The 27,272-nt window shown below is 37.0% G+C and overlaps 1 protein-coding gene across 2 annotated transcripts in view; it reads left to right on the top strand.

Annotated features, from left to right (window-relative positions):
- CENPC (centromere protein C) overlaps window positions 1–27,272 on the top strand; it is a 97,114-nt gene that overhangs the window by 57,547 nt on the left and 12,295 nt on the right. For both annotated transcript variants that reach the window (XM_044226118.1, XM_044226117.1), the window contains exons 11-14: window positions 6,244–6,387; window positions 7,566–7,648; window positions 17,956–18,015; window positions 27,001–27,105. In XM_044226118.1, the coding sequence (XP_044082053.1) occupies window positions 6,244–6,387; window positions 7,566–7,648; window positions 17,956–18,015; window positions 27,001–27,105 (392 nt within the window). The remainder of the gene's footprint in view (window positions 1–6,243; window positions 6,388–7,565; window positions 7,649–17,955; window positions 18,016–27,000; window positions 27,106–27,272) is intronic.

A 27,272-nucleotide genomic window follows, 5' to 3' on the forward strand; every position in this document is an offset into this window, starting at 1 on the left:
CCCAGGACCCTGGAATCATGACCAGAGCTGAAGGCAGAGGGTTTTTTGTTTGTTTGTTTTTTTTAAAGATTTTATTTATTTATTTGTCAGAGAGAGAGAGGAGTGAGAGTGAGCACAAGCAGACAGAGTGGCAGGCAGAGGCAGAGGGAGAAGCAGGCTCCCCGCTGAGCAAGGAGCCCGATGTGGGACTCGATCCCAGGACCCTGGGATCATGACCTGAGCTGAAGGCAGCCGCTCAACCAGCTGAGCCACCCAGGCGTCCCGAAGGCAGAGGTTTTAACCCACTGAGCCACCCAGGCACCCCTCATTTTATTTTATTTTAAAGATTTTATTTATTTATTTGACAGAGAGAAAGAGATCACAAGTAGGCAGAGAGAGAGGGGGAAGTAGGTTTTGCATTGAGCAGAGAGCCCAATGCGGGGCTCTATCCCAGGACCCTGAGATCATGACCTGAGCTGAAGGCAGAGGCTCAACCCACTGAGCCACCCAGGCACCCCATTTTAGTCATTTTAATAAGTATATTTTATGTTTTAACTTCAGTGTAATTAGCCATCTTAGTCATTTTTTAAAAAAAAGATTGTATTTATTTATTTGAGAGAGAAGAGACAGACAGCACATGAGCAGGGGAGAGGAGCAGAGGGAGAGAGAGAAGCAAGAGCAGGCTCCCTGTTGATCAGGAAGCCCAAGGCAGACCTCAGTTGCTGGACCCTGGGATCATGACCTCAGCCAAAAGCAGAAGCTTAACCAACAGCTTTTCAGGCACCTCTTAGTCATTTTTAATGTATAGTTTGATTCGCTTTCTTTTAAGTGAGGTTAATGTGATTTCAATAATTAGGAATACATCTAATACTTCTCTTATCCCGGTGTGCCTGGGTGGCTCAGTGGGTTAAAGCCTCTGCCTTTGGCTCAGGTCATGATCCCAGGGTCCTGGGATCGAGCCCCATGTCAGGCTCTTTGCTCGGCGGGGAGCCTGCTTCCTCCTCTCTCTGCCTGCCTCTCTGCCTACTTGTCACCTCTGTCTGTTAAATAAATAAATAAAATCTTAAAAAAAAACACAAAAACTTCTCTTATCCCTAAGGTGGTAATAGTTAACATACTTTGAGTGCTTATTACGTGCCAAGTATGCTCCAGTGTTACTGGGAGCTTTCAATGAATTTTCATCAATCCTAACAACCTAGTGAGTTAAGGGTTGTTCTTACATATTTTTGCTTATTGATGTAGTATTTATTCTTTCATTTACTCAACAAATAATACATGTATGTGAGAAACTGCAAGGAGTTAGGGATGTATGGAAATAAATTATAGTGCCCTAAAATGTAGTAGTGTATGTCATTGTAGTACAGAAAAAAAATCCCATACACATTCTCTTTAACTCTTTCACATCATTTCCATGCTACTTTCCAGGTTTATAAAATATTTCAGGTTTACAAAAAAAAAAAAAAAGGAACACCTGATTCCCCCATGATCTCACTTAAGAAATAAAATATTATAGTGACTATTAAAATCCCATTTGTATGTTTGCTGAGCCCATTCTTTCCCTTGTTAGCGGTAGCCTATATACTGAATTTGGTAGTTAACCATTCTCGTGGATATTTTTATACTTTTTCTATGTGTGCATGTATATATGAACAGCATGTGGTATGGTTTTAAAAGTTTATAAAAATGGTTTTTTTTGGTATACACATCCTTCTGTGACTTGCTTTTCCCCCCACAGTTCATTTTTGAGATTATTCATGTTGATAAGTGATTTATTTTTATTTCTTTATAAAGAGTGGAGGTTGGTAAATTTTTCTTAAAGGGCCAGATAGTAAATATTTTAGGCTTTGCTGGCCAAAAGGCAAAATGGAAACAGATATGTCTATAATTAAATAATCCTGTAAGATGTAACCTTTGAAAAATATACAAACCATTCTTAGCTCTCAGTATATATATAAAAAACAAGTGGCTGGTTGAATTTATAGTTAACACCTTATGTGGTTATATGAAAATACTCAGTTTCTCTCTCTTTTTTAGTACTTCTTTCCTTTTTTTTTTTTATTGCAAATAATACACCACTATTTAATACATTCATTAAAGGGTGAGTATTTGGGTGGTTTCCAGTGTTGCTGTTATTTTTTTAAATGATAATAACTTTTATTTATTTGCAGATGCTTCTCTTCCCTTCTAATATAATTAACATAGTGTTATATTTTCAATTGTACAGTGTTTTTAGTCTCTTGATAATTTTTCAATGTGTAAAACAATTTTTTTTAAAGGATTTTATTTGAGAGAGTGAGCGAGAGAGCAAGCATGAGCACGGGGGAGGGGTAGAGGGAGAAGTAGACTGACTCCCCACTGAGCAGGAACCCCAGTACAGGACTTGATTCCAGGACCCTGGTTACAACCCAAGCCAAAGGCAGATACTTAACCTACTGAACCATGCAGGCATGTTGAAAAATGATTTTTGAATGGACATTTTAGATATGTTTCCTTGTGCATATATGTAAGAGATTTCTTGTAGTATATATACAAGAAGTAGAATTGCTGAATTTTAGGGTTTACTTGCCTGAATACTGCTGCATCACTCTCCAAATTGCTTGGGCTGATTTATAACAAGGTGTGAGAGTTCTTTTTTATTTTTTTAAATTCATTTGAGAGAGAGAGAGAGCCAGTGAGCGAGAGCATGAGCAAGGGGGAGGGGTCACAGGGAGAGGGAGAAGCAGACTCTGCACTGAGCAGGGAGTCCAATGCAAGACTTGATCCCAGGACCCTGAGATGGATCCCTGAGATGACCTGAGCTGATGCTTAACTGATTGAGCACCCAGGCTCTCCAGATAGTATATCATTTGTATTGATTTTACCTTCTTTATAAATTGTAAGAATTGATTTGGTATAAAAAACATACTCATTACTTTGTATATGTATTTGTGTTTTTCTGTAATTGTTTTATTTAGTGTAGTCTCAAGTATTTTCAGCCTTTAAGCACTCAGCTTTTGTTTTTTTTGGACATTGGGGATATGAAAGTGGGTAATCAAGAACTATATAGCTATTGCTGTGTCCCAAGTACATATTACAAAAGCCTTTTAACATTGTTTTCATAGTGGCTAACATGAGTTATATATTAGCATCTGAAGGTATTGACTTATTTTTAGTCTATTTAACTGATGGTATTAAAATGTGTGGGACGGGTAAATTAAAATTACATTTAGAAATCAGTTTCTTATTTTTTATCTTAGGAATTGTCCATATAGCCAAAGATTAATTATTAACATAATTTAATACTAGTCTAAAGTCTTAAAGTTAAGTAAAGGTTTTGAAAACACAATTTAAGCTGATATATTGAATTCTTATAATTTATGGCTCTGTAAGAAGTAATTCTAGGGCGCCTGGGTGGCTCAGTCGGTTGACCCTCTGACTTGTGATTGGGACTTAAGTGGGGTCCAACTCTGCATTGGGCTCTGTGCTCACTGGGGAGTCTGGTTGAGATTCTCTCCCTCTGCCCCTCTCCCTACTCATGGGCATTCTCTCTCTCTCAATAAACAAAATCTTAAAAAAAAAAAAAAAAAAAGAATTACTTTTTAAAAAAAGATATTACTGGGGAGCCTGTGTGGCTCAGTTGGTTGAATATCCCGCTAGTGATTTCAGCTCGGGTCATGATCTCATGGAATGTGAAATTGAGCCCCATATGACGGGCTTCCCCTTAGGGAGGAGTCTGCTCTAGATTCTCTCCCTCTTCCCCTCCCTCTGTTTGTGCTCTCTCTCTAAAACAAGTAAATAAATCTTTAAAAAAGACCCCAACTATATTACCTATTACCATTATTATTTTTTAAATTAGTTGGGCACATAATTTTATATTTTATAGTGTTCAAAGGTATTATTGTCACCATATTAAAACCAGTAGAATAGAGGACTTTGAGGAATTAAAACTATACGTTTTTTTGGAGAAAATAAATTTAAACTTTTCAATTCTAGAATATTATGTGACACACATGCACGTACACATGTACAAACACACAAGCACATGCACACATTGGAATCAGGGATGAGATGGATAATAGTATTTGAGCCAGAATCGATGAATTAATTGGTCTAAGGAGTCTTCCTTTTTTAAAATTTTTTATTTTTAAGGCATCTTCCTGATTAGAAATGTTACTTGAGTTAACTTCTCCTCTCTGCATGTATTTAACAGATAATGAAACTTTTAACTTGTTTAAAAGTGATATTTTTTGCTTTTTTATGACCATGAGCATTAATTAAACTATACAAGCTAACTTCCTTTATCCCTGTTAAAACCTTTGGGAACAAAATAAGCCAAACTTTAAGAGCTAGAGCACTTATAGTGTGAGCAATTTCCACTGAGGTTCTTTCATTCAAATTTATGTAATCACTTAATTTCTATATTATTTCTGTAAGCCTAATAGAACAGAAGCTAATTACAGTAGATTTCTTTTTAAACAGGTTTATGAAGGGTACTTCACATACCATACAATTTACTAATGAAAGGTGTACAATTAAGTGGTTTTATAGTATATTCACAGATAGGTGCAAACCATCAACATAATCATTTATTAGTTTTGATAGCTTTTTAGCATATTTCATAGGATTTTCTGAGTATGAAAGTCATGTCATTTGTGAATAGAAATAGTTCTACCCTTCCTTTCCATTCTATTTTTTATTTGTCTTCTGTTGCCTAATTGCCCTTGCTAAAGTCTTTAGCAACAGTGCTTAATAGAAGTGGCAACAGCAGACTTCCTTGTCTGGTTCCTAAATTTTAGGATGAAAACATCTAGTCTTTCACCATTTAGCATATTGCTAGGTGTAGGTTTTTCATATATACCCTTATCAGGCTGAGGCAGTTCCCTTCTAATCCTACCTTGTTGAGCATCTTTATCATAAAAAGGTGTTGGATTTTGTTAAATGCTCTTTTGTTTGTTTGTTATTGATCTGATGTGTTATTTAATTGGTTTTTGGGTTGGGTTGTAGACCAAACTGCATCTCTGGTATAAATCCCATTTGGTCATGATGTATGTATGATTCTATTTATACATTTTTAGATTTCTTTTGCTAATATGTTGTTGAGTTTTTTGGTGTGTAGTTTTTTTGTGATGTCTTTGTCCAATTTTGGTATCAGGAGATTTCCTGGCTTTATAAAGTAAGTTGAGAAGTTCTCCTGTTTTTTGAAAGAGTCTGTGAAGAATTTGTATTCTTTGAATGCTAGGTAGAATTTAGCAGGGAAACCATTTGGGCCTGGACTTTTCTTTCTGGGTAGTTTTTTGATTACTGATTTATTCTCTTGTTACAGGTCTTTGAGATTATTCCTTTTTGAATCAGTTTTGGTAATTTGTGTGTCTTTAGGAAATTTATCCATTTCATCTAGGTTATCTAATTTGTTGACATAATTGTTCATAGTAATCTCTTATAATCCCTTTTATTTCTTCGGATTGTGATTATAGCACCGAAGTCTGCATGTTTTTTAGTAATGTTGTATGCAAGTTATTTTCTCACATATGATAAGAGTAGGTTGATAGACTGAGTCAAGAAACAAATTAAAATATAGGACTCAGAAGAGGAATGTGAGAGAAGAAAAAAATTACAGTCTGGGAATAGTATATCCTATTTGCATGTATTGGAGATAAACTGATTAGCTGTTAAAGCGATGAGCCCGATTCCCTCTGAGCACCCTACTGTACCGCGGTAGGCTGACTAGGGTTGGCAGAGAAAGCAATTTCAGTTTCTTGTGGATTTTCAAAAAAAAAAAAAGATTGATTAAATGTGTAATATACATCATATGCTACCTGTAGGTGATGTCTCCTTGTGTCCCCTTGTCATCACCTCTATCTTAGGCCAGGTCTGTACCATTTCAGAATTTTTCTTTTCTTTTTTTTAAAAGATTTATTTATTTATTTGTTTGAGAGGCAGAGATCACAAGTAGGCAGAGAGGCAACCAGAAAGAGAGAAGGGGGGAAACAGGCTCCCTGCAGAGCAGAGAGCCCGATGCGGGGCTCAATCCCAGGACCCCAGAATGATGACCTGAGCCGAAGGCAGAGGCTTTAACCCAGTGGGCCACCCAGGTGCCCTTAAAATTTTTCTTAGTAGTCCTAGAATCAAATTTTTTTCCTAGGCTAGTTGTATGTCCTAGGACCTAAACAGGGTTATCTAATATTTGTTAAAGCCAGTATTATGTTGTTTACTCATTGTGTATTATTCCTGAAAGAAATATTTTATGGAGAAATGAAAACAATTTTACACTTTACATTTTCACAGAGGTACAAGAAGTACAAAGGATCAAGATAATATGAGTGAAGGGAATGTTCATCAGGAGTCTCAGATCAAGGGATTTACACACAATACACCAGCAGAATCTAACTTGGATTCTAGAGAGCCGAAGATTTCAGTTTTGGAAAGAAGGTATGTATGTGTTCTAAGGATAATTGGGTTTACATTATATTAGTCACTCATTGCTGTGTAACAAATTACCCCAGACTTCAACAGTGACTTGGAAACATCTGTGGTTTCATAGTTTCTGTGGCCAAGAAGTCTGGGTTAGCTGGCTAGTTCTTACTCAGTGGTTCTAATGAGCTGTAGCATTCAAGATACCTAGCTGGTCTGTAGTCCTTTGATGGCTTGACTGTGACTGGAGGATCTACTTACAAGGTAGTTTGCTCCCATGGCTGTTAGCTTTATGTGTCTTTGTTATGTGGCCCTCTCCATAAGGGTGTTCAACATGACAGCTGGCTTTTTACAAAGCAAGTAATCCAAGAGAAAGTGTGACTGTGATGGAGGTTAAAAATGCTTCTCTCAAGTTGTGCACTATCACTTCTACTCCATTCTGTTTGTTGGAAACAAGTCATTAAGTCCAGACCACATTTAAGGAATGGGGGTTAGGCGCTCTCTCTCGAAAAGAGGAGTATTTAAAAATTTGTGGGTATGTGTTTAAAACAGGTACACTCAGTGAACAAACCAAGTTAACCTACTCTTGCAATATCTGAAATCATATACCCCTTTTTAACCCACTGAGCCACCCAGGCACCCCCCCATATACCCCTTTTTAAAATGAAGGAATGGTAAATTATAACAGATTCTTAGGACTTTTAAGTGATGGCTAAGATTTCTTTACTATTTGGTAGGTTATGACTACTAGGCCTATCCTGGGTTCCTAATGGAAAGAAAGGAATCTAGAACTGGGATAAGCTGAATTATCTCTGAGCAATTTCTGGACTATATTTTAAATTCCACTTGTTTCTGACTATATTTTTTAATTAAGAAAAGCTGATTTATTTCTAAAATATTTTATAATTTGATTTATCAAGGGATGTTACTTGAGTTGAAATTAAAATTTAGAATTAATTCATGAAGTTTAAAAGGTTATATAAAATTCAGTATTTGTCCTGTTTGACAGTTATAGGATTAAATTTTAGATTCTTTGTTTTATTTGGCATGTAAATGTACTTTTGGTGATCTATAACATCACTCTTAGTTTTATAAGAAGGAAACCTTTTTGTGGAGAAAAATGACCATTAGGGTAGAAAATTAGATATATGTATTATAAAAGCACAAATTTGATGGTTTACTTTTTTATCTTAAAGTGGACCTTGCAGGCTCAAGAATTATTTAACACCTGGAAGGAATAATTCTGACGTGGATGACAAGGAAGTTCAGGAAACTTCAAGTAGGTTATTACTTATTGTTTGTTGTCTTGATATTTATGGCATTATGCATGCAGAGTAGGGTGCCCTGCTATGTTTTACATAAATTGTTGCCAGTGGCAAGTGTGTATTGAGTACTTACTCTTAAGAGCCTTAGTATATTTAGAGATTTGTAAGATCTTATACCTATGTGATAGAGGGAGGAAGAGAGAAAGAATGACAGAGTGACAGTCCTTTCTTTGAGGTAGAACATAAAGAAGTAATTAACACTTAAAATATCTACTTGAGTATTGAAAAATGTTCAGGGGTGTCTGGGTGGCACTGTTGGTTGGGTGCCCGGTTCTTGATTTCAGCTCCGGTCATGATCTTAGTGTTGTAAGAGAGGGCCCAGTGTTGGGCTCATGCTCATGTAGAGTCTACTTGTGACTTTCTCTCCCTCTCTTTTTGCCCACCTTGCGGTTTCTCTCTCTCTTTCTCTGTCTCTGAAATAAATAAATTTTTTTAAAAAATAAGTATGTTAAGCTGTTAAGGGTATAAATGAAGAAAGATTCGCCATGTATACTGTAGCTGTATGATGGGTATATCAGTTTCATTATATTGTTTTTTCTATTTTAAATATATTTGAAACTTCACATAGTACAGTTTTTAAAATGCCTCTTAATAATTTTGTAATTTTTGTGCTGCTAAAGAATATGCTTGGAATTTAATCTGTTGTACTGTTTTTTTGTAATTCACTAATTCATTTTCCTTTTATTTTTTTATTTTTTAAAATTGGAATTTTTTCCTCTCTCTCTCTTTTTTTAAAAGATTTTATTTATTTATTAGAGAGAGAGAGGGAGAGAGAGCAAGCACAGGCAGACAGAGTGGCAGGCGGAGGCAGAGGGAGAAGCAGGCTCCCTGCCAAGCAAGGAGCCCGATGTGGGACTCGATCCCAGGACGCTGGGATCACGACCCGAGCCGAAGGCAGCTGCTTAACCAACTGAGCCACCCAGGCATCCCTCTTTTTTTTTTTTTTGAGAGAAAGAGAGCACACACAGGTGCGCCTATGAGCAGGCCTGACCATGGTGGGGTGGGGTGGCCAGAGGGAAAGGGAGGGAATCTTAAGCAGACTCCTTGCTGAGCTCAGAACTCATCTCACAACCCTGAGATCAGGATCTGAGTGAAAATCAAGAGTTGGACACTCAGCTAACTGAGCCGTCCAGCACCCCTCTTTTTCCTTTTGATTTGCATCTCTTGAAATACTAGGGATGTGGAATTTGTTTTTTTAAAGGTTCTGGTTTTAAGGGTTCTCTATGCTTAGAGATAAGCATCCCCATCTCTTGGGGCTTGAAACTGCAATGCTGATAACAAGAGTTGCAGGCTCTATCAACCAAGCCAGCCATGTGCCCCCCCCCTAAATTGTTTTTTTTCTCTCTGTGTTGAGAATTATTTTATTATTTTTCTCCTCTAAGTTGAATACTTTCTTACTATTTTTCTATGATAAAAATTTTTTTATTTGAAAAAACAATGAATTTTCCTGACTACAGCTTTAGCTTAATTTTACAGCTTTTTATTTATTTATTTTTAAAATCTTTAAAAAGAATTTATTTATTTGTTTATTTATTTGTAGTGTGAGCAGGGTTGGGGCAGAGCAAGAGGGAGAGAGAGAATCTGAACCAGATTCTGTGCTGAATGTGGAGCCCCCATGGGGCTTGATCTCATGACCCTGAGATCAGGACCTGAGCCAAAATCAAGACTCTCAACCGACTGAACCACCCAGGTGCCCCAATTTTACAGCTTTTTAAATATTGTGTTCTTTTTTCCTTTTTAAAGATTTATTCTTTTATTTTAGAAAGAGAAAGAAGAGCACAAGCCGGGGAAGGTCAGGAGGAGGGGCATAGGGAGAGAGAATCTCCAGCAGACTCCCTGTGAGTGCAGAGCCTAATACAGGACTTGGTCCCACAACCCTGAGTTCATGGCCTAAGCTGAAATCAAGAGTTAGATACTAGACCAACTGAGCCACCCAGATCACCCCCAGTGTTGTATTCTTACTGTAGTACACCCTAAATTACAGTGATTTTTCTTTGACCCAGGAGTCTTTTAAGGATATATTAGTCAACAGCTTGGCCCCCAGAGTCCCTTGGTAGAGTCGAACTCTACCACTTATTTACTATGTTATTTTGAGTAAAAAATTTCATTGCTCTTACTTTCAGCATACTTATCTGTAAAATTGGAATATCATTTCTAATCCCTTAGCTTTCTTATTTAGTTTAATATCTGGTTTATGTTAAAACATTATTATGTTGACTGTTATTCTAAAGTGTTTTGTTCTTTGTTAACAATTTCTAATTTCATTTCATTGTTCTAGGGAATTTTGGCTTGTATTATTTATTTTTGGAATTTATTAAGGTTTTCTTTATGATCTGTAGTATGCTTAGAACATAAAAAATTCATGGGTTCTCCTATGGGTGCTTGAAAAAGAATACTATTCTTTTGTGTACATGTATGGATATAGAAATATATATCCACTTATTTTATTGATATAAGTGTATATATATTTTTGAATATTTTGAATATTTATGGAACTCAAATATTTTTAATTTTTAAAGATTTTTATTTACTTGAGAGAAAGTGAGTGGGCATTTGAGAGGAAGAGGGAGAAACAGATTCCCTGTTGAGCAGGGAGCCCGACACAGGACTTGATCCCAGAACCCTGAGATCATGACCTGAGGCAAATGTTTACACCCAGGTGCCCTCGAACTCTTTAATATTTATAGAATATTATGGAATATTTACTGTGTATCCTTCTAGAGGCTGCAGATGTGGTAGTGAACAAAAGTGACAAAAACTTCTGTCCCCCTGGAGCCTACTTTCTGGGGGAACCAGCATAGAAGACAATAAAAAATGAGAGCAAAATTTAGGATTTGCTGGATTGAGAGTAGAATAATAAAGCAGGGATTTTGTGGTGGGAAATGGTCGTTACATGCGTAGGTAGATGGGCAGAAAAGGCATTACTGAGGACGTGATCATCTGAGGAAAAGATGAGGAAGCGAATCCTGTAGCTGTATCAGGAAGTACCTCAAGTCAGGGAAGAACAAGGACAGTTTTGGTATGATGATGAGTCTGATGGCAGGAGACGCTCAGGAGACTGGGTGGAGCAAAGAGAGCGGTATTAGGAGATGATGTCACAGAGATAACGAGAATGAAAGATCACGTAGGATGTGAAAGGCTATTTAAAGGATTTTTGCAAAAGCTTTTCCTGAGAGAGTTGATAAGACATTGGAGGGTTTTGAACAGAGGAGAGACATGATGGACTTATGAACAGAATGACTGGCTGCTGTGTTAGGGAAGGAGGGCTGGTGAGTTTGAGGGGGCTGCCATTAAAGTTGGAGGCAGGGAGACTGGTTGGTGAGACATTAATAATCCCCCTGAAAGTTTGCTTAGACTAGGGTGGTAGCAGGGGAAGGTGGACAACAGTAGTAGGATTTTGAATAGTTTTGAAGATAAAATCAACAGCATTTCCTGATGGATGGGATGTGGGATGTAAGAAAGAGATATCAGGGATAACTTTAAGGCTTTAGGCTTGAGCACCTAAAAGAATGATGTTGTCATTACTTGATTTGAAAACTGTTAGGGAAGGAGCAGATTTGGGGGAAAAGAACAGGATATTGGAATTGAACATATTACATTAGATATTAATTTGATCCTTTATATCCTTGCTTATGATTTGTGAAACCTGCTGAAGACTGCCAGAGTTGAAGTAAAGTGTTTCCACTACAATAGTCTGCTTTTTTCTCCTTATATTTTCTGCAGTGTTTGCTCTGTACATTTCAGTGCTGTTACTAAGCATGTAAGTCTTTATATGGAATGTACCTGCTTTGGTCAAATTCATCTTCTTCTTTTTTTTTTTTTTTTTTAAAGATTTTATTTATTTATTTCACAGAGAAAGAGAGGGATCACAAGTAGGAAGGAGGCAGGTAGAGAGAGAGGGAAGCAAGCTCCCTGCTGAGCAGAGAGCTGGATTTGGGGCTTGATCCCAGGACCCCAGGATCACAACCCGAGATCATAACCCAAGCTGAAGGCAGAGGCTTAACCCACTGAGCCACCCAGGTGCCCCCAAATTTATCTCCTTGATCTTGTTACAGTGCTTTTACCTTGTAGTCTGTTTTGTCTACTATTAATATTATGACCCTAGTTTCTTTTGGCTCATTGTTCTTTTTTACATTTTTATTTATCTTTTTACTTAACCTTTCTTACAGACCTAAAACAAAGTGGTTTAGAAACAGTACATGAGGGGCACCTGGGTGGCTCAGTGGGTTAAGCCTCTGCCTTTGGCTCAGGTCATGATCTCGGGGTCCGGGGATCAAGCCCCGCATTGGGCTCTCTGCTCGGTGGGGAGCCTGCTTTCCCCTCTTTATCTGCCTGCCTCTCTACCTACTTGTGATCTCTCTCTTTCTCTCTGTCAAATAAATAAATAAAATCTTAAAAAAAAAAAAAAAGCAGTACATGATTGAATTTTTATTTTTAACTTTCTGTCAGTATTTTTTCCTTTAATAAATGTTTAACACATTTATGCTTACTGTCAGAACAGATAGCCTTGTTACTTCCTTCTAAGTTGGTAGACATTCTCACACATAACAGCAAGAACTCAGGAAATTTTTTTTTTTTTTGTACAACTAGTTGAATAGTAAAAATAATCTTTGAGTCATAATCCTTTTTCCTTTAAACTAGCTGGCTATTGATCTTTTGTCTCACAATAGCTAATGCTTAGGAGTAGAAATTTAAAGGCAGACCTATTTCTTGTTTTCTTTGTAGGGAACCTGTTTTCTTCTATCTCCATGCTTACTAGAATTCTTTAATGTTTGAAATGTAGGAGTTATCTCTTCATTGCTGTTTTTTAAAAATAATTTTTTGGAAATTACTAAATTTATTAAAATACTAACTTTTAGAAATTATTAATTTTAAACATTCTGAATTCCCACATCTGCTTCACCCAGATTCCACAGTTGTCAGTATTTTACAACATTTGTTCCATCTCCATTCGTGCCTCCACTACATATATGTTCATACACATTTCTTGTCATTAGCCTTTAAAAAAAATTTTTTTTTATGTAGGCTCCACACCCAGCATGGAGCCCAACATGGGGCCTGAACTCAACACCCCAAGGTCAAGACCTGAGCTGAGATCAAAAGACAGACAACTCAACTGACTGAGCCACCTACGTGCCCTTAAAAAATGTGTTTTTTATTGAAGTATGATTAACATACAGTGTTAAATTAGTTTTAGGTATAAAATATAATGATTTAGCGTTTTTATACTTTATTTAGTGTTCATTATAAGTATAGTCTTAAACTCCTTTATCTATGTCACTCATCCCTCACCCACCTTTCCTCTGGCAACTGCCAGTATGTGCTCTGTATTTAAGAGTCTGTTTTTTTGTTTGTTTATTGTTTTCTTTGTTCATTTGTTTTGTTTCTTAAATTCCACATGTGAGTGGGGTGTCTGGGTGGCTCAGTCGGTTAAGTGTCTGCTTTCGGCTCAGGTCATGATCCCAGGGTCCTGGGATCGAGTCCCACCTTGGGCTCCCTGCTCAGTGGGGAGTCTGCTTCTCCCTCTCCCTCTGCCTCTCCCCGCTGCTTGTGCTCTTTCTCTCTCTCGTGGTCTCCCTCTTTCTCTTAAATCAATAAATACAGTCTTAAAAAAAATCCACATATGAGTGAGATCATACAGTATTTGTCTTTCTGTGACTGAGTTGTTTCACTTAGCATTATGTTCTCTATCCGTGTAGTTGCAAATGGCAAGATGTCAGTTTTTATGCCTAAGTACTATTCCACTGTGTGTGTGTGGTTTGTATACATACCACATCATCTTTATCCATTCATCTGTGGATGGGCACTTGAGTTGTTTCTATATCTTGACTATTACAAATAATGCTGCAGTAAACATAAGGGTGCAATATACCTTTTTAAATTAGTGTTTTTTTGTTTTCTTTGGGTAAACATCGAGTAGTAGAATTACTGGATCGTATGATAATTCTATTTTTAATTTTTTGAGTAACTTCCATGCTGTTTTCCACAGCATACCAACATGCATGAAGTTTCATTTTTCTTCACATCATTGCCAGCATGTTTCTTACCTTCTTGATTCTAGCCATTCTGCCAGATAAGAGGTGGTAGATCATTGTGGTTTTGATTTGCATTTCCCTGATGATGAGTGATGTTGAGCTTCACCCATCTGGATGTCATCTCTGGGAAAAATGTCTATTCAGGTCCTCTGCTCATTGTTAAATCAGATTATTTGATTTTTTGGTGTTGCGTTGAGTTTTTTACATATTTTGAATATTAACCCATTTTTGAATATATCATTTGTGGGTGCCTGGGTGACTCAGTGGGTTAAGCTCTGCCTTTGGCTCAGGTCATGATCCCAGGGTCCTGGGATCGAGCCCTGCATCGGGCTCTCTGCTCAGCAGGGAACCTGCTTCCCCTCTCTCTCTGCTTGCCTCTCTGCCTACTTGAGATCTCTCTCTCTCTGTCAAATAAATAAGTAAAATCTTAAAAAAAAAAAAAATATATATATATATATATATATATATATATATATATAAAATTTGAAAATAATTTTCTCCCATTCAGTAGGTTGCCTTTTCATTTTGTTGTTGGTTTTCTTTGCTATGCAAAAGTTTTTTATTTTGATGTAGTCCTAATAGTTTATTTTTGCTTTTGTTTCCCTTGCCTGAGGAGACATATCTAGAAAAATGTTGCTATAGACAAAGTCAGTGAGATTACTGCCTCTCTTTTCTCCTAGGGGTTTTATGGTTTCAGGTCTTACTTTCAGTTAGGTAATCCATTTTGAGTTTATTTTTGTGTAAAGTGTAAGAAGTGTGGTCCTGTTACATTTTTTTTTGCACGTAGCTCTCCATTTTTTCAAACATCATTGGTTGAATATGCTGTCTTTTTCCTGTTGTATATTCTTGCCTCCTTTGTCATAGATTAATTGATTATATAAGCATGAATTTATAGCTGGGTTCTCTCTTTTATTCTGTTGATCTATGTGTCTCTTTTTGTGCTAGTATCATACTGTTTTGATATACTACAGCTTTGTAGTATATCTTGGTCTGGTATTGTGATATCTCCAGTTTTGTTCTTTCTCAAGATTGCTTTGGCATTATTATTAGCCTTTTCTGTACTATGCAGACATAGTATTGCTTATAAATGTATGCAAATACGATGTAAGACAAGAACATAATCACATTATAACCATCCACGTCAGGAAATCAACATTAATATTACACTAGTATTCCTTCATTGATTCCTGCAGATTTCATCAGCAGTTCCGTTAGTGTTCTGGTTCAGGATCCAATTCAGGATCATAGATTGCATTTAGCTCTGATGTCCGTTAAGTTTCCTTCAGCAAGGAACAATTCAAAAGGCATTTTCTAACTTTCCTGAGCTTTACATTTTTTGAGAGAGTGCAACTTTTTATTCTTTAGAATGACGTTCTGCCTGAGTCTTTTTGATGTTTCCTCATGATCAGATGCCAGCCATGCACAGGTGACAGAAGTAGTACAGAAATGATGCTATGTTCTTTGTGCATCACATTAGGAGACACAGTGTTTGCCCATCTCCTGCTGGTGATGTTAATCTTGATCACCTGTTCAAGTTATTATCTCTAAAGATATGGTTGTTCTCTTTTATAATTGGTAAGTATTTTGCAGTGTGATACTCTGATGCTATTATCTAACATGTTTCTTTTCAAACCTTCACACCAATCTAAGCATCTGTTGAAGACCCCCACTCAAATCATCAGCCACTAAGGATGATTCCAAATTGTGCTGTTCTATTTTCCCAATTCCTATCTTTTAATTAGTGGCATTCTGTAAGAAATAGTTTCTTTTACCACTTCTCTTGATTTGTTTATCTACATAATTATGGGCTGCTATTGGATTCTTATTTTATTTGATGGTTGTAATATCTTTCATTTATTCTGATACTCAAATTGTGTCAGATTTGGTTGGTAGGCATCCTTTCAAACTGGTCCTTTGATTATGTTTCTGTCATTTTTCAAATACTCTTCTTTTTTTTTTTTGGCTTAAGATGTTCTGGCCTACTTCCCTTGTCTCAGCTCTGGAATCGCTTATTTCTCCTTGGGAAACTGGTTCTTTTTAGTGGAGAATGACATTTAGAAACTCAGATCTGGGTACTTGGTATGCTCACTGTTACTGGGATATCATTACTTTCAGGCTCTTGTCAGTGGATGTCCTCAGTATATTTACTTATTTGCTTCATTCCTTCTTTGATCCCATCACCTGCTTCCCTCAGCTCACTGCTATTTTAAGAATTTTCAGTGACTAGCTTCTACTTTTTCCAGTGGGGATTGCTGAAAATTAGATTTTTTTTTTTTTTGGGTAACAGCTTTATTAAGATGTATATTGAGATAGTCAACATACCATAAAGTTTACCCATTTATGGGATATAATTCAATGGAATGTAACCATCACCACAGTAAATTTTAGAACATTTTTATCATCCCCAGAAGAAACCCCGTATTCTCTATCTCTAGCAGGCACCTTTCATTCCCTCACCTCTCCATACCTTTTAAACCTGTGGCATTCCACTAATCTACTTTTATTTTCTATAGATCTCTATAGATTTGCCAGTTCTGGACAGGGAAATTAGATTTTATGATCACTAAAGTTTCTTCTTAGCCTGCAAGTTTATAAGGTAACTAATTCAGTCATTTAATTTTAACTTTTTTTTTTTTTTTTTTTTTTTAAGAGTGAGTGTGCGTGCATGTGTGAGTGGGATGGGGAAGGGCAAAGGGAGAAGGAGAGAGAAAATCTAAAGCTGGTTCCATGGTACCCAACTTGGCGCTCGATTTCATAACCCAGAGATCATGACCTGAGCTGAAATCAAGAGTCAGACGCTTAAATGATTGCCGCCACCCAGGTGCCCCAGTTCAGTTCAGTCATTTTAAACAGTCTTTTTGTATCGTGGACTCATTTGAGAATATAATGAAAGCTTAGACTTATTTTTCAGGAAATGCATATTACATATAAAATTGTATCAAAAGTTTTAGGTCATTCATAGACATTAAGTGTCCTGGTTACATGTTGCTCCATAACAAACACACACAACTTAGTAGCTTAGTACAACAATTGATTTTTATCTCTCAGTGTTCTTGGGTTGACTTGGCTTAGTTGGGCAGTTCTTGAACTTGGGCTTTCTCATGAATTCATACTTAAAATGCAAGCTGCTGGGCCTGGAGTCCTTTGAAAGCTCAACTGGGTTGGAAGTCCAGGGTGACTTTTTTCCACTTACATATTTAGCACTTAGGGGCGCCTGGGTGGCTCAGTGGGTTGAGGCCTCTGCCTTCGGCTCAGGTCATGATCCCAGGGTCCTGGGATCGAGCCTTGCATTGGGCTCTCTGCTCTGTGGGGAGCCTGCTTCTTCCTCTTTCTCTGCCTGCTTCTCTGCCTGCTTGTGATCTCCATCTGTCAAATAAATAAAGTCTTCAAAAAAAAAAGTCTTTAACAACAACAACAACAAAAGTACTTAGCACTTAACTGGTGTGGCTGGAACAGTTGAGGGCTGGCCACATGTATCTTTTTGCTCCGCATGTTCTTTCCATGTGCTTAGCTTGGGTTTCCTCACAGCATGGCAATCTTGGGGTGGTCAGACTTCACATAAGGTGTCTTTCTCCAAAGTGAAGTTCTAAGAGACCCAGGTGGAACTTGAATATCTTCTTAGGACTTACCTTTGAGGTCCCAGAATATCATTTCTGCTGTGTTCTGTTGGTCAAGCAGGTCGTTAAGATCAGCAGAGATTCAGGAATTAGGGAATTCAGAGAAAAGGGAATTAGACTCTGCTTCTTGATAAGGAATGACATTTGTGCATAGGAAGAGAAAGAATTAATGGCAGCTATGTTTAGATGCTATTTCAATACTAAAGTTGAAAATTCTGGCCTAATTGGCACACTGCTAAATTTAGTATACTTGTACTGTTGTAGAGCTTGAAAGATCATATATTACATTATTAGCATTTGATCGTTCTTTATTACACCCTACATTTTAATGTACTAAGTTGCTTATTTTACCTCAAGTCTAGAAAACTTCTTTTTTGTTATGTTTAATTATTAGGCTCTTTAGATATACATTATAGCAAAATCTAAAGAACTGTTACACTGTTTTTCATTAGTCTTTATTCCTCAGCAGTAAAAAGTAAAAGAAGTAATACCATGATTGTCAAGTTAAATTTAATTAAAATACTTATATTGAAATTGACAACTAACACAGTTTAATTCAACATGGAATTAGCAGGCGTTGCTCATGAGATTATCATTTGCATTTTGCAGGTGACTCAAGAGTAAAAATATCTACAGTGATACCAGAGGATAAAATACATCACAAGTTAGGTAAGACTGTTTCTGTCTTTTAATATCTTCATATTATAAAACCTCTGTTACTAAATGGGTCTTAATTCTTCTCACACAGAGAGAGGAAGTATTTGGATTAACTGGCAGATAAATTGAAACTATTTGTTTAGTTTTTATGAATTTCACAATAAGTCATCATAGGCCAATGATGATCTTTATTAAATCTTGTGTCCCTCTCACTCTTTGCCCCATATTAAGGAACATGATTTTGCCCAGGCTAAGAAGTTAGGGTGGAGAATTCTGTAAATAATAACTGCTAGGTAGATGACATTTGACAGCTCCCATTTTTATCCAGCTCATTTGCAAACAAAGCAGTAGCTGGCATAGGTAGGCAAAGGTGGGAGCTGGGGAACTCATGGAGAGGCCATGGAGGATTAAAATTCTTCAGTTCCCAATGGTATATTTGCCAGTCAGGACTCATGAGACCTCTTGCACTTGTATCTAAGGAAACCACTAGAACTGAAGCTTCTTCAAATTGCTTCAACCAAAAACTCACATTTTGTCAATATTTTGTGGGCCCATGTGAAGACTGTTCTACCTCTTAGTGTTTAATACTTTCTTGAAAATTGGAATGATAACTAGTCAGGAGTAGGTAAACAGATAAAAATGTTTCTGAGCAAGGGCTTTAGCAACTAGAGAGAGGAAAATCAAGTATCGTGCATAAGAAAGTAGACAACTGCTGGTGAGCTAGAATTTTTATTAGTAGATGCATAACAGTTTCAACAGTAAAAGAAATATGAGGATTTTCAGAGATTCCATTATAGCATAGAAAACTTTCTGGGACTGGAAAACTCAGTTTTTTTTTAACTTTAAAAAGTCATTAGCTGGGGGCACCTGGGTGGCTCAGTGGGTTAAAGCCTCTGCTTTCGGCTCAGGTCATGGTCCTAGGGTCCTGGGATCGAGCCCCGCATCGGGCTCTCTGCTCAGCAGGGAGCCTGCTTTCCTCTCTCTCTGCCTGCCTCTCTGCCTACTTGTGATCTCTGTCTGTTAAATAAATAAAATCTTAAAAAAAAGTCAGTAGATGAAGTGAAACTAAAGGATAGTCACTGTTGCTGAGAACTGAACTAGTAACTGGTGTTGACATGGAAGAAATTTATCAGAGACAAAATATGAAAAGATGGAAAGCATGAGGAAAAAAGGTGGAAATAATATGGAGATAGTTGAGAAAACTTGCAAAAATAGGATTTCCAGAAAAGAGAAACAGGTGGAGGAAGGAAAAGAGTTAAAAGAAAACTTACCTGAATTAAAGATGGCTTAAATCTGCAATTTGAATGAATTTGCCAAATGCCAGTCAAAATTATTGAAATAGATACACTTCTAGACATCAGTGAATAAAATTTCTAAATTTCAAGACTATAGGAAGCTTCTAGACAGAAAATATATATATATATATATAAGGGAGAAAAAATGATGAGTACTGTTGATCTGTATAACATTGGAAGAATAAAATAACATCTATAGCCTATTTTAAGAAATATATTACAATCTAGTAATCTTACACCTAGCCAAGATATTTTCCTTTCTGATAAGTGAATTTACTTTGCAGATAATACAAAGATTGAGTTGACTCTAAATCCTCTGATAAAATACTCGTGTATTTTACCTAAGTATATAAATCAAAACTGACTCCAAAGAAAGGAAACAGTGGTGAGGAATAATTCTTGTAATATATGTGCTTAAATTTAAGTAATATGTATTTGTTTTCTGTTGCTATGTACTAAGTTACCACAATTTAGTGGCTTAGACAACACACATTTATTTATTGTCTATCTTTTCTTTTGGTCAGAAGCCCAGACGCAGATTAGCTGGGTCCTCTGTTTAGGAGTCAGGTTGCAGTCAAAAGTGTCAGCCTGGGTTGTGGTCTCATCTGATGAGGTTTGAGGTCCTGTTCCAAGCTCATGTGGCTGTTAGATTTCAGTTCCTTGAAACTAGGGCTGAAGTACCTGTTTTTTTTTACAGGCTGTCAGCCATGGGCCATTACTTTCAACTTCTAAAGGCTGCCTATAGTTCTTGCCACTTGACCCTTTCCGTAGGTCCCTTCATAGTATGGCACCTTGGATCTTCAGAGTCAACAAGGCAGAATTTCTGCTTCTGCTCAATGGTGTCTTATATGTATGATATCATATATTGTCACATATATAATCATAACGTAATCAGAGTGATTCCCTGTCACTATTGCCATATTCTGCAGATAAGAAAAAGTCACAGTTCCCACAAACATCTTAGGGGAGGGGATTATTACACAAGGATGTGAATCATTCATTGCTGATACCTTAGGGTGTGACTACTACCTAATGTTAATGTGAATGGGGATTTATTAGTGTTAAATAATGACTTTTTTTTAAAAAAGATTTTTATTTATTTGACAGACAGACCACAAGTAGGCAGAGAGGCAGGCAGAGAGAGAGGAGGAGGAGGCAGGCTCCCTGCTGAGCAGAGAGCCCGATGTGAGGCTCGATCCCAGGACCCTGGGATCATGACCTGAGCCGAAGGCAGAGACTTTAACCACTGAGCCACCCAGGCGCCCCAATAATGACTTTTTTTTTTTTTTTAAAGATTTTATTTATTTATTTGACAGAGCGAGATCACAAGTAGGCAGAGAGGCAGGCAGAGAGAGAGGAGGAAGCAGGCTCCCTGCTGAGCAGAGAGCCCGATGGGGGACTCGATCCCAGGACCCTGAGATTATGACCTGAGCCGAAGGCAGCGGCTTAACCCACTGAGCCACCCAGGTGCCCCCAATAATGACTTTTATAATAATACTTTGTAATCCATACTATCTTTAATTAAAACTTAATGTGGTGGGGCGCCTGGGTGGCTCAGTGGGTTGAAGCCTCTGCTTTCGGCTCAGGTCTTGATCCCAGGGTCCTGGGATCGAGCCCCACATCTGGCGCTCTGCTGAGTGGGGAGCCTGCTTCTCCCTCTCTCTCTGCCTGCCTTTCAGCGTACTTGTGACCTCTCTCTGTCAAATAAATAAATAAAATCTTAAAAAAAATAAAACTTAATGTGGTAAGGAAGAGAATAGGGGCAGAACAGCAGTAGTAAAAGTAGTCAAAATGTTTTATTTTACTGAATGAGAAAAGGAGAAGATAGTGTATGTTGGTAAGGGTTATAGTTTTTAACATAAGCATGGAGAAATGAGAATTTGATTTTTGAGTGCCAAGAATGGAAAGGTGACCAATATTAGAGGGAAAAAAGCACAGAAAACTTTAAAATGACTAAGGGAGGGGAGTAAAAAGATATGATCATTTGCTCAAATCAATAAAAATGAGAAAGAAGCATCAATGCAAAATAACTAGTTAAATATAAAGTAAGATGGAAGGAATAAAAAGAAACATGGTACTTGTTAACACTAAATAATGGATTGAATTTCTCTAAAAAGGTAGGGACTCTCAGATTTGAAAAACAGAATAAAGAAGGACAGGTAATGATAAAAAATTAATGAAGAAGATAGAAAAATCAAATGCTTACGCACCAAACAACTTATCAAATAAAATATATAAAGAAAAAAGTTTTTTAAAAACCCTAATTTTTACTTAAACATTATAGTTAGACTGGGAGATTCTAATAAACTTCTTTCAATTCATTGGAAACTCCTAGCAAGCAGAGTAGGTAAAAGCATAGGAATTTGATTATATACCCAACAAAGTCAGCTTAGTGTATAGAACTTTGCATTGTTCAGATAAAATTAGTGGATTTATGTGTATACACACAAACACATGCATACGTAACTACCCTGATTTGTAAATTTTCTGTTGTGGAGCATTTAGATGGTGTTCAGTTTGGTTTTTGTTTTCTAAATACAGCTTTACCCATTTTTTAAAAAAACAGTAATAGCAGAACGCCTGGCTAGTTCAGTCAGAAGAACATGTGACTCTTGCTCTTCGGGTCATGAGTTTGAGCCCCATGTTGGGTGTAGAGACTACTTAAATAAGTAAGTAAGTAAATTTAAAAAAACAGTAATAGCTAATGTTCAATGAATTGCTATATGTCAGGCATTTTACACCATTAAGTTATATCTCACAAAACTCCGTAAGGTAGGTTCTGTTATTTATCTGTTATTTATTTTATTAGACAGATGGAGGAAGCTACAGTTTACATAAGAGAGGTTGAGTGGCTGTAACTTCTGGGATGTTTCAAAATTAGTTCATAATAAAGTTAGTATGTAAGTTTGACTCCAAAAACTAGCTATTGAGAATTCAGGAGAAATACTTCCAATGGAAAATTAGCTAGGTGGTTAAGGTAAATTTTAACAACCAAAGTTGTAATGATTATGAGAATTTCAGTTTATTAATACTGCTTTTTTTTTCTGCTGCTGCTTTTTAAAAAAATATTTAAGTTTTTCTTTATTTTTAAAATTTAATTGTATTAATATATAGTGTTTTATTAGTTTCAAAGGTAGAGTTCAGTGATTCATTAGTCTTTTAAAAAATTTTTTTTATTTAAATTCAGTTAACATATAATGTATTATTGGTTTCAAAGGTAGAGGTCAGTGATTCCTCAGTCTTGTATAATACCCAGTGTTTATTCCATCACTGTCCTTAATGCCCATCACCCATTTCCCTATCCCCCACTACCCCAGCAACCCTCAGTTTGTTTCCTATGATTAAGAGTCTCTTATGGTTTATCTGTCTCTTTGATTTTGTCTTATTTTCCCCTCCTTTCTCCTATGAATCCTGTTTTGTTTCTTAAATTCCACACGTGAGTAAAATCATATAGTTGTCTTTTTCTTTTTTTTTTTTTTTTTTAAGATTTTATTTTATTTATTTGAGAGAGAGAGACAGTGAGAGAGAGCATGAGCGAGGAGAAGGTCAGAGGGAGAAGCAGACTCCCCATGGAGCTGGGAGCCTGATGTGGGACTCGATCCCGGGACTCCAGGATCACGCCCTGAGCCGGAGGCAGTCATTTAACCAACTGCGCCACCCAGGCGTCCCTAGTTGTCTTTTTCTGATTAACTTATTTTGCTTAGTGTAATGTCTTTTAGTTCCATCTACGTTGTTGCAAGAGGCAAGATTTCAGGTTTTTTGCTGGCTGAGTAATATTCCATTGTATATACCTACCACATTTTCTTTATCCATTCCTCTGTTCGTGGACATCTAGGCTCTTTCCATAGTTTGGCTATTACAGACATTGCTTCTATAAACATTGGTGTGCCTGTGCCCTTCGGATCACTATGTTTGTGTCCTTTGGGTAAATACCTAATAGTATAATTGCTGGATTGTAAAATAGCTCTTAGTTTTAACTTTGAGGAGCCTCTATCCTGTTTCCCAGAGTGGCTGCAGCATCTTGCATTCCCAGCAGTGTAAGAGAGTTCCCTTTTCCCCACATCCTTGCCAACATGTCATTTCCTGACTTACTAATTTTAGCCATTCTGACTGGTGTGAGATGGTATTTCATTGTAGTTTTGATTTGTATTTCCCTGATGCTGAGTGATGTTGAGCATTTTTTCATGTGTCTGTTGGCTATATGGATGCCTTCTTTGGAGAAGTGTCTGTTCATGTCTTCTGCCCATTTCTTGACTGGATTATTTGTTCTTTAGGTATTGAGTTTGGTAAGTTCTTTATAGATTTTAGATATTAGCCCTTTATCTGATATGTCATTTGCAAATATCTTCTCCCAATCTGTTGGTTGTCTTTTGGTTTTGTCAGTTGTTCCTTTGCTGTGCAAAAGCCTTTTATCTTGATGAAGGCCCAGTAGTTTGTTTTTACCTTTGGTTCCCTTGCCTTCAGAGGTGTGTCAAGTAAGAAGTTGATGTAGCTGAGGTCAAAGAGGTTGCTGCTGCCTAAGTTCTCCTCTAGGATTTTATTGGATTCCTATCTCACATGTTGGTCTTTCATCCATTTTGAAAAGCTTGTTTTTGTGTATGGTATAAGAGAATAGTCCACGTTTAGACTTCTGCCTGTGGCTGTCCAATTTTCTCAACACCATTTGTTGAAGAGACTGTCTTTTTTTCCACCAGATATTCTTTACTGCTTTGTCCAAGTTTAGTTGATTGTTGAGTTGAGGGTCCATTTCCATGTTCTTTCTTCTTTTCCATTGATCTATGTCTTTTTTGTGCCCGTACCATACTGTCTTGATAATTAGAAGTTTGTAATAGAGCTTGAAGTCTGGAATTGTGTTGCTGCTAGCTTTGGGTTTCTTTTTCAAGATTCCATTGGCTGTTTGGGGTCTTTTGTGGTTCCATACAAATTTGAGAATGATTTGTTCCAGTTCTGTGATAAAAGTTGATGGTATATTGATAGGGATTGCATTGAATGTGTAGATTGCTCTAGGTAGCATAGACATTTTCACAATATTTGTTGTTCATTGCTCTAGATAGCATAGACATTTCCACAATATTTATTGTTCCGATCCATGAGTATGAAATGTTTTTCCATTACTTTATGTCTTCCTCAATTTGTTTCATGAGTGTTCTATAGTTTTCTGAGTACAGATCCTTTGCTTCTTTGGTTAGATTTATTCCTAGGTGTCTAATGGTTTTTGGTGCAATTGTAAATAGGATCAACTCTTTAATTTCTCCTTCTTCCGTCTCATTGTTAGTGTATAGAAATGCAACTAATTTCTGTGCATTGATTTTATATCATAGTACTTTCCTGAATTCCTATATGAATTCTGGCAATTTTGTGGTGGAATCTTCTGCATTTTCCACATAGAGTATCATGTCATCTGTGAAAACAGTTCTTTTTTTTTTTTTTTAAAGATTTCTTTATATTAGAGAGCACACACACAGGTAGGGGAAGGGGCAGAGGGAAAGGGAGAAGCAGACTCCCCACTGAGTAGGGAGCCTGACATGGGGTTTGATCCAAGGACTCTGTGATCATGATCTAAGCCAAAGACAGATGCTTAACTCAGTGAGCCAGCCAGGCACCCCTGAAGTCGACTGCTGTTGTACTACTGTCAGTTTATCCCTTTGTGTATGTTAGTATTTACTTTATATATTTAAGTGTTCCTGTGTTGGGTTCATATATACTTACAACTGTTAAATCCTCTTGTTGGATTGATCCTGCATAATTATGTAATTCCCTTCTTTGTCTCTTGTAGTCTTTATTTATTTATTTTTAAGATTTTATTTATATACTTGAAAGATTATAAGTAGGCAGAGAAGCAGGCAGAGAGAGGGGAGGGGAAGCAGGCTCCCTTCTGAGTAGAGAGCACGGTGTGGGGTTCGATCCCAGAATCCTGAGATTATGACCTGAGCAGCAGGCAGAGGCTTAACCCACTGAGCCACCCAGGAGCCCCAGATCAGTTGATATCTTTATGGGTTTTCCCTTGTACATAACTGTCTGCTTTTCTCTTGCTGCTTTTTAAAAAGATTTCTGCTTTATCTTAACTTTTGGTATTTTAATAATTATGTGTGTTGGTGTGGACCTCATTGGGACCTCCTTGTTCTCTGTTCTTCCTGAACTTGGATGTCTGTTTCCTTTCCCAAATTAGGGAAGTTTTCAGTTATTATTTCTTCAGTTAATTTTTCTGCCCTTCTGTCTCTGTTTTCTTCTTCTTCTTCTTCTTCAACCCCTGTTGGTACTACTGTTATTACACTTGATGTTGTCCCAGGGTTCCCTTGACCTATCCTCATTAAAAAAATTTTTTTTTCTTTTTGCTTTTCAACGTAGGTGCTTTTTTACTACCCATCTCACTGATCCATTCTTCTATCCTCTACTTTGCTGTCAGTTCCTAGAGTCTGTTTTTCCTTTCACTTTTGTATTGTTTAGCTCTGGTTCTTTTTTATATTTTTTTATCTCTTTATTAAAGTTCTCACTGAGTTCATCCATTCTTCTCTCAAGTTTGGTGAGCATTTTTATGATCATTACTTGGAACTCTAAGGTGGATTGTTTACTTGTGTTTTGTTTAGGGTTTTTTGTTGTTGTTGTTGAGTTTTATCTTACTCTTTCATTTGGAACATGAGCATGAACATGTCTCCTTATTTTGTCTAGTGTTCTATTTGTATCTATGAATAAATTGGACAGTTACCGTTATTGGTCTTGAAGAAATGGACTTGTGTAAGAATATCCTCTATGTAGACTCTGTGTTTTGGTGGTTTTGGGTGGCCGGCTAGACCTGGAGTGTGCTTGGGCTGTTGTCACCCTGGTGTGATGAGGCAAGGCAGATGGGGTGCTACCCTGGGTCTGGCTGTGGTAGCCCTAGCAGGCCAGCTGGAGCACCTGAATTTTGATCCCATCTGCATTATCAAGGTGAAGGAATGTAAACAGTGGTGCTTGCCAGCACCTGTTGACCTGGAGAGAGTTCCAGTAGCTGTGCCTCTTTTTGACAGATGCTCTAAAGTTAGAAAAGCTTTTCTTCACTTACTGTCTAGTTACCCTTTAAACCACTGGTATTTTGTTTGTTTGTTTTGTGTCTCAGGGCAGGTGAGTCTGTGTACCTCTCAGTGACATCCTTCTGCAGGTCATCAGAGGGAGTGGAGTGTCAGATACTACTTTGTCTTGTCTCTCCTCCCTTTCTCTCCGTGGTCCCTCTGTCCTTTGTTGAGCAGAAGTTCTTCAGTCAGTTTTCAGTTCTTCAGAAGAAAGTGGTCTATATTTAGGTGTAGGTTCAGTATGTCCATGGAAGTTGTGAGCTCAGGGTCTTCCTTATGTTACTGTCTTAGACCACCTCTAGCTTTGCCTCTTTTTGTGAGTATTTTTGCAGATTAATTTTATGTAAGTTAAATTCTAAATCAAATGGCTAGGTTGCTTTCAATTCAGTTTACATTTCTACTTAACAGTATGTTTGAGTTTCTTTAACATCATTCACCTTGGGTGTCATCAAGTTTTTTAATCTTTGACAATCTAGCAACATATTTTTTCATTGATATTTCTTTAACTATTAACACAAATATATTGTGAAATTTTTTTTCTGTTTTGTCTAGAAACATTAGTGTTCTAGAGGGTAATATCAATCTTTCCACTACAAAGACCATCCAATTAAACATTTATGTGCATTCCTTTTTTGTGTGATATCTTTTTACAGTATTGCCTTCCAACACACCAAATGTTCGCAGGACCAAGAGAACACGATTGAAACCTTTGGAATATTGGCGGGGAGAGCGCATAGATTATCATGGAAGGCCATCAGGTAAATTCCAGTTTACACTTTAATATCTGGCAAATAATAATTAGGATGCAACAGTTTATGTATATTATGTGCAAAGCACTATTTTACATATGTACATAAATTACCTCATTTTATCATTATCCTTCAAAAATGAGGCCAGAATAGATTCAAGTACAGATCTATCTGAT

This window comes from Neovison vison, chromosome 11 (genome assembly GCF_020171115.1).
Source record: "Neovison vison isolate M4711 chromosome 11, ASM_NN_V1, whole genome shotgun sequence".
Classification (NCBI taxonomy): Eukaryota; Metazoa; Chordata; class Mammalia; order Carnivora; family Mustelidae; genus Neogale; species Neogale vison.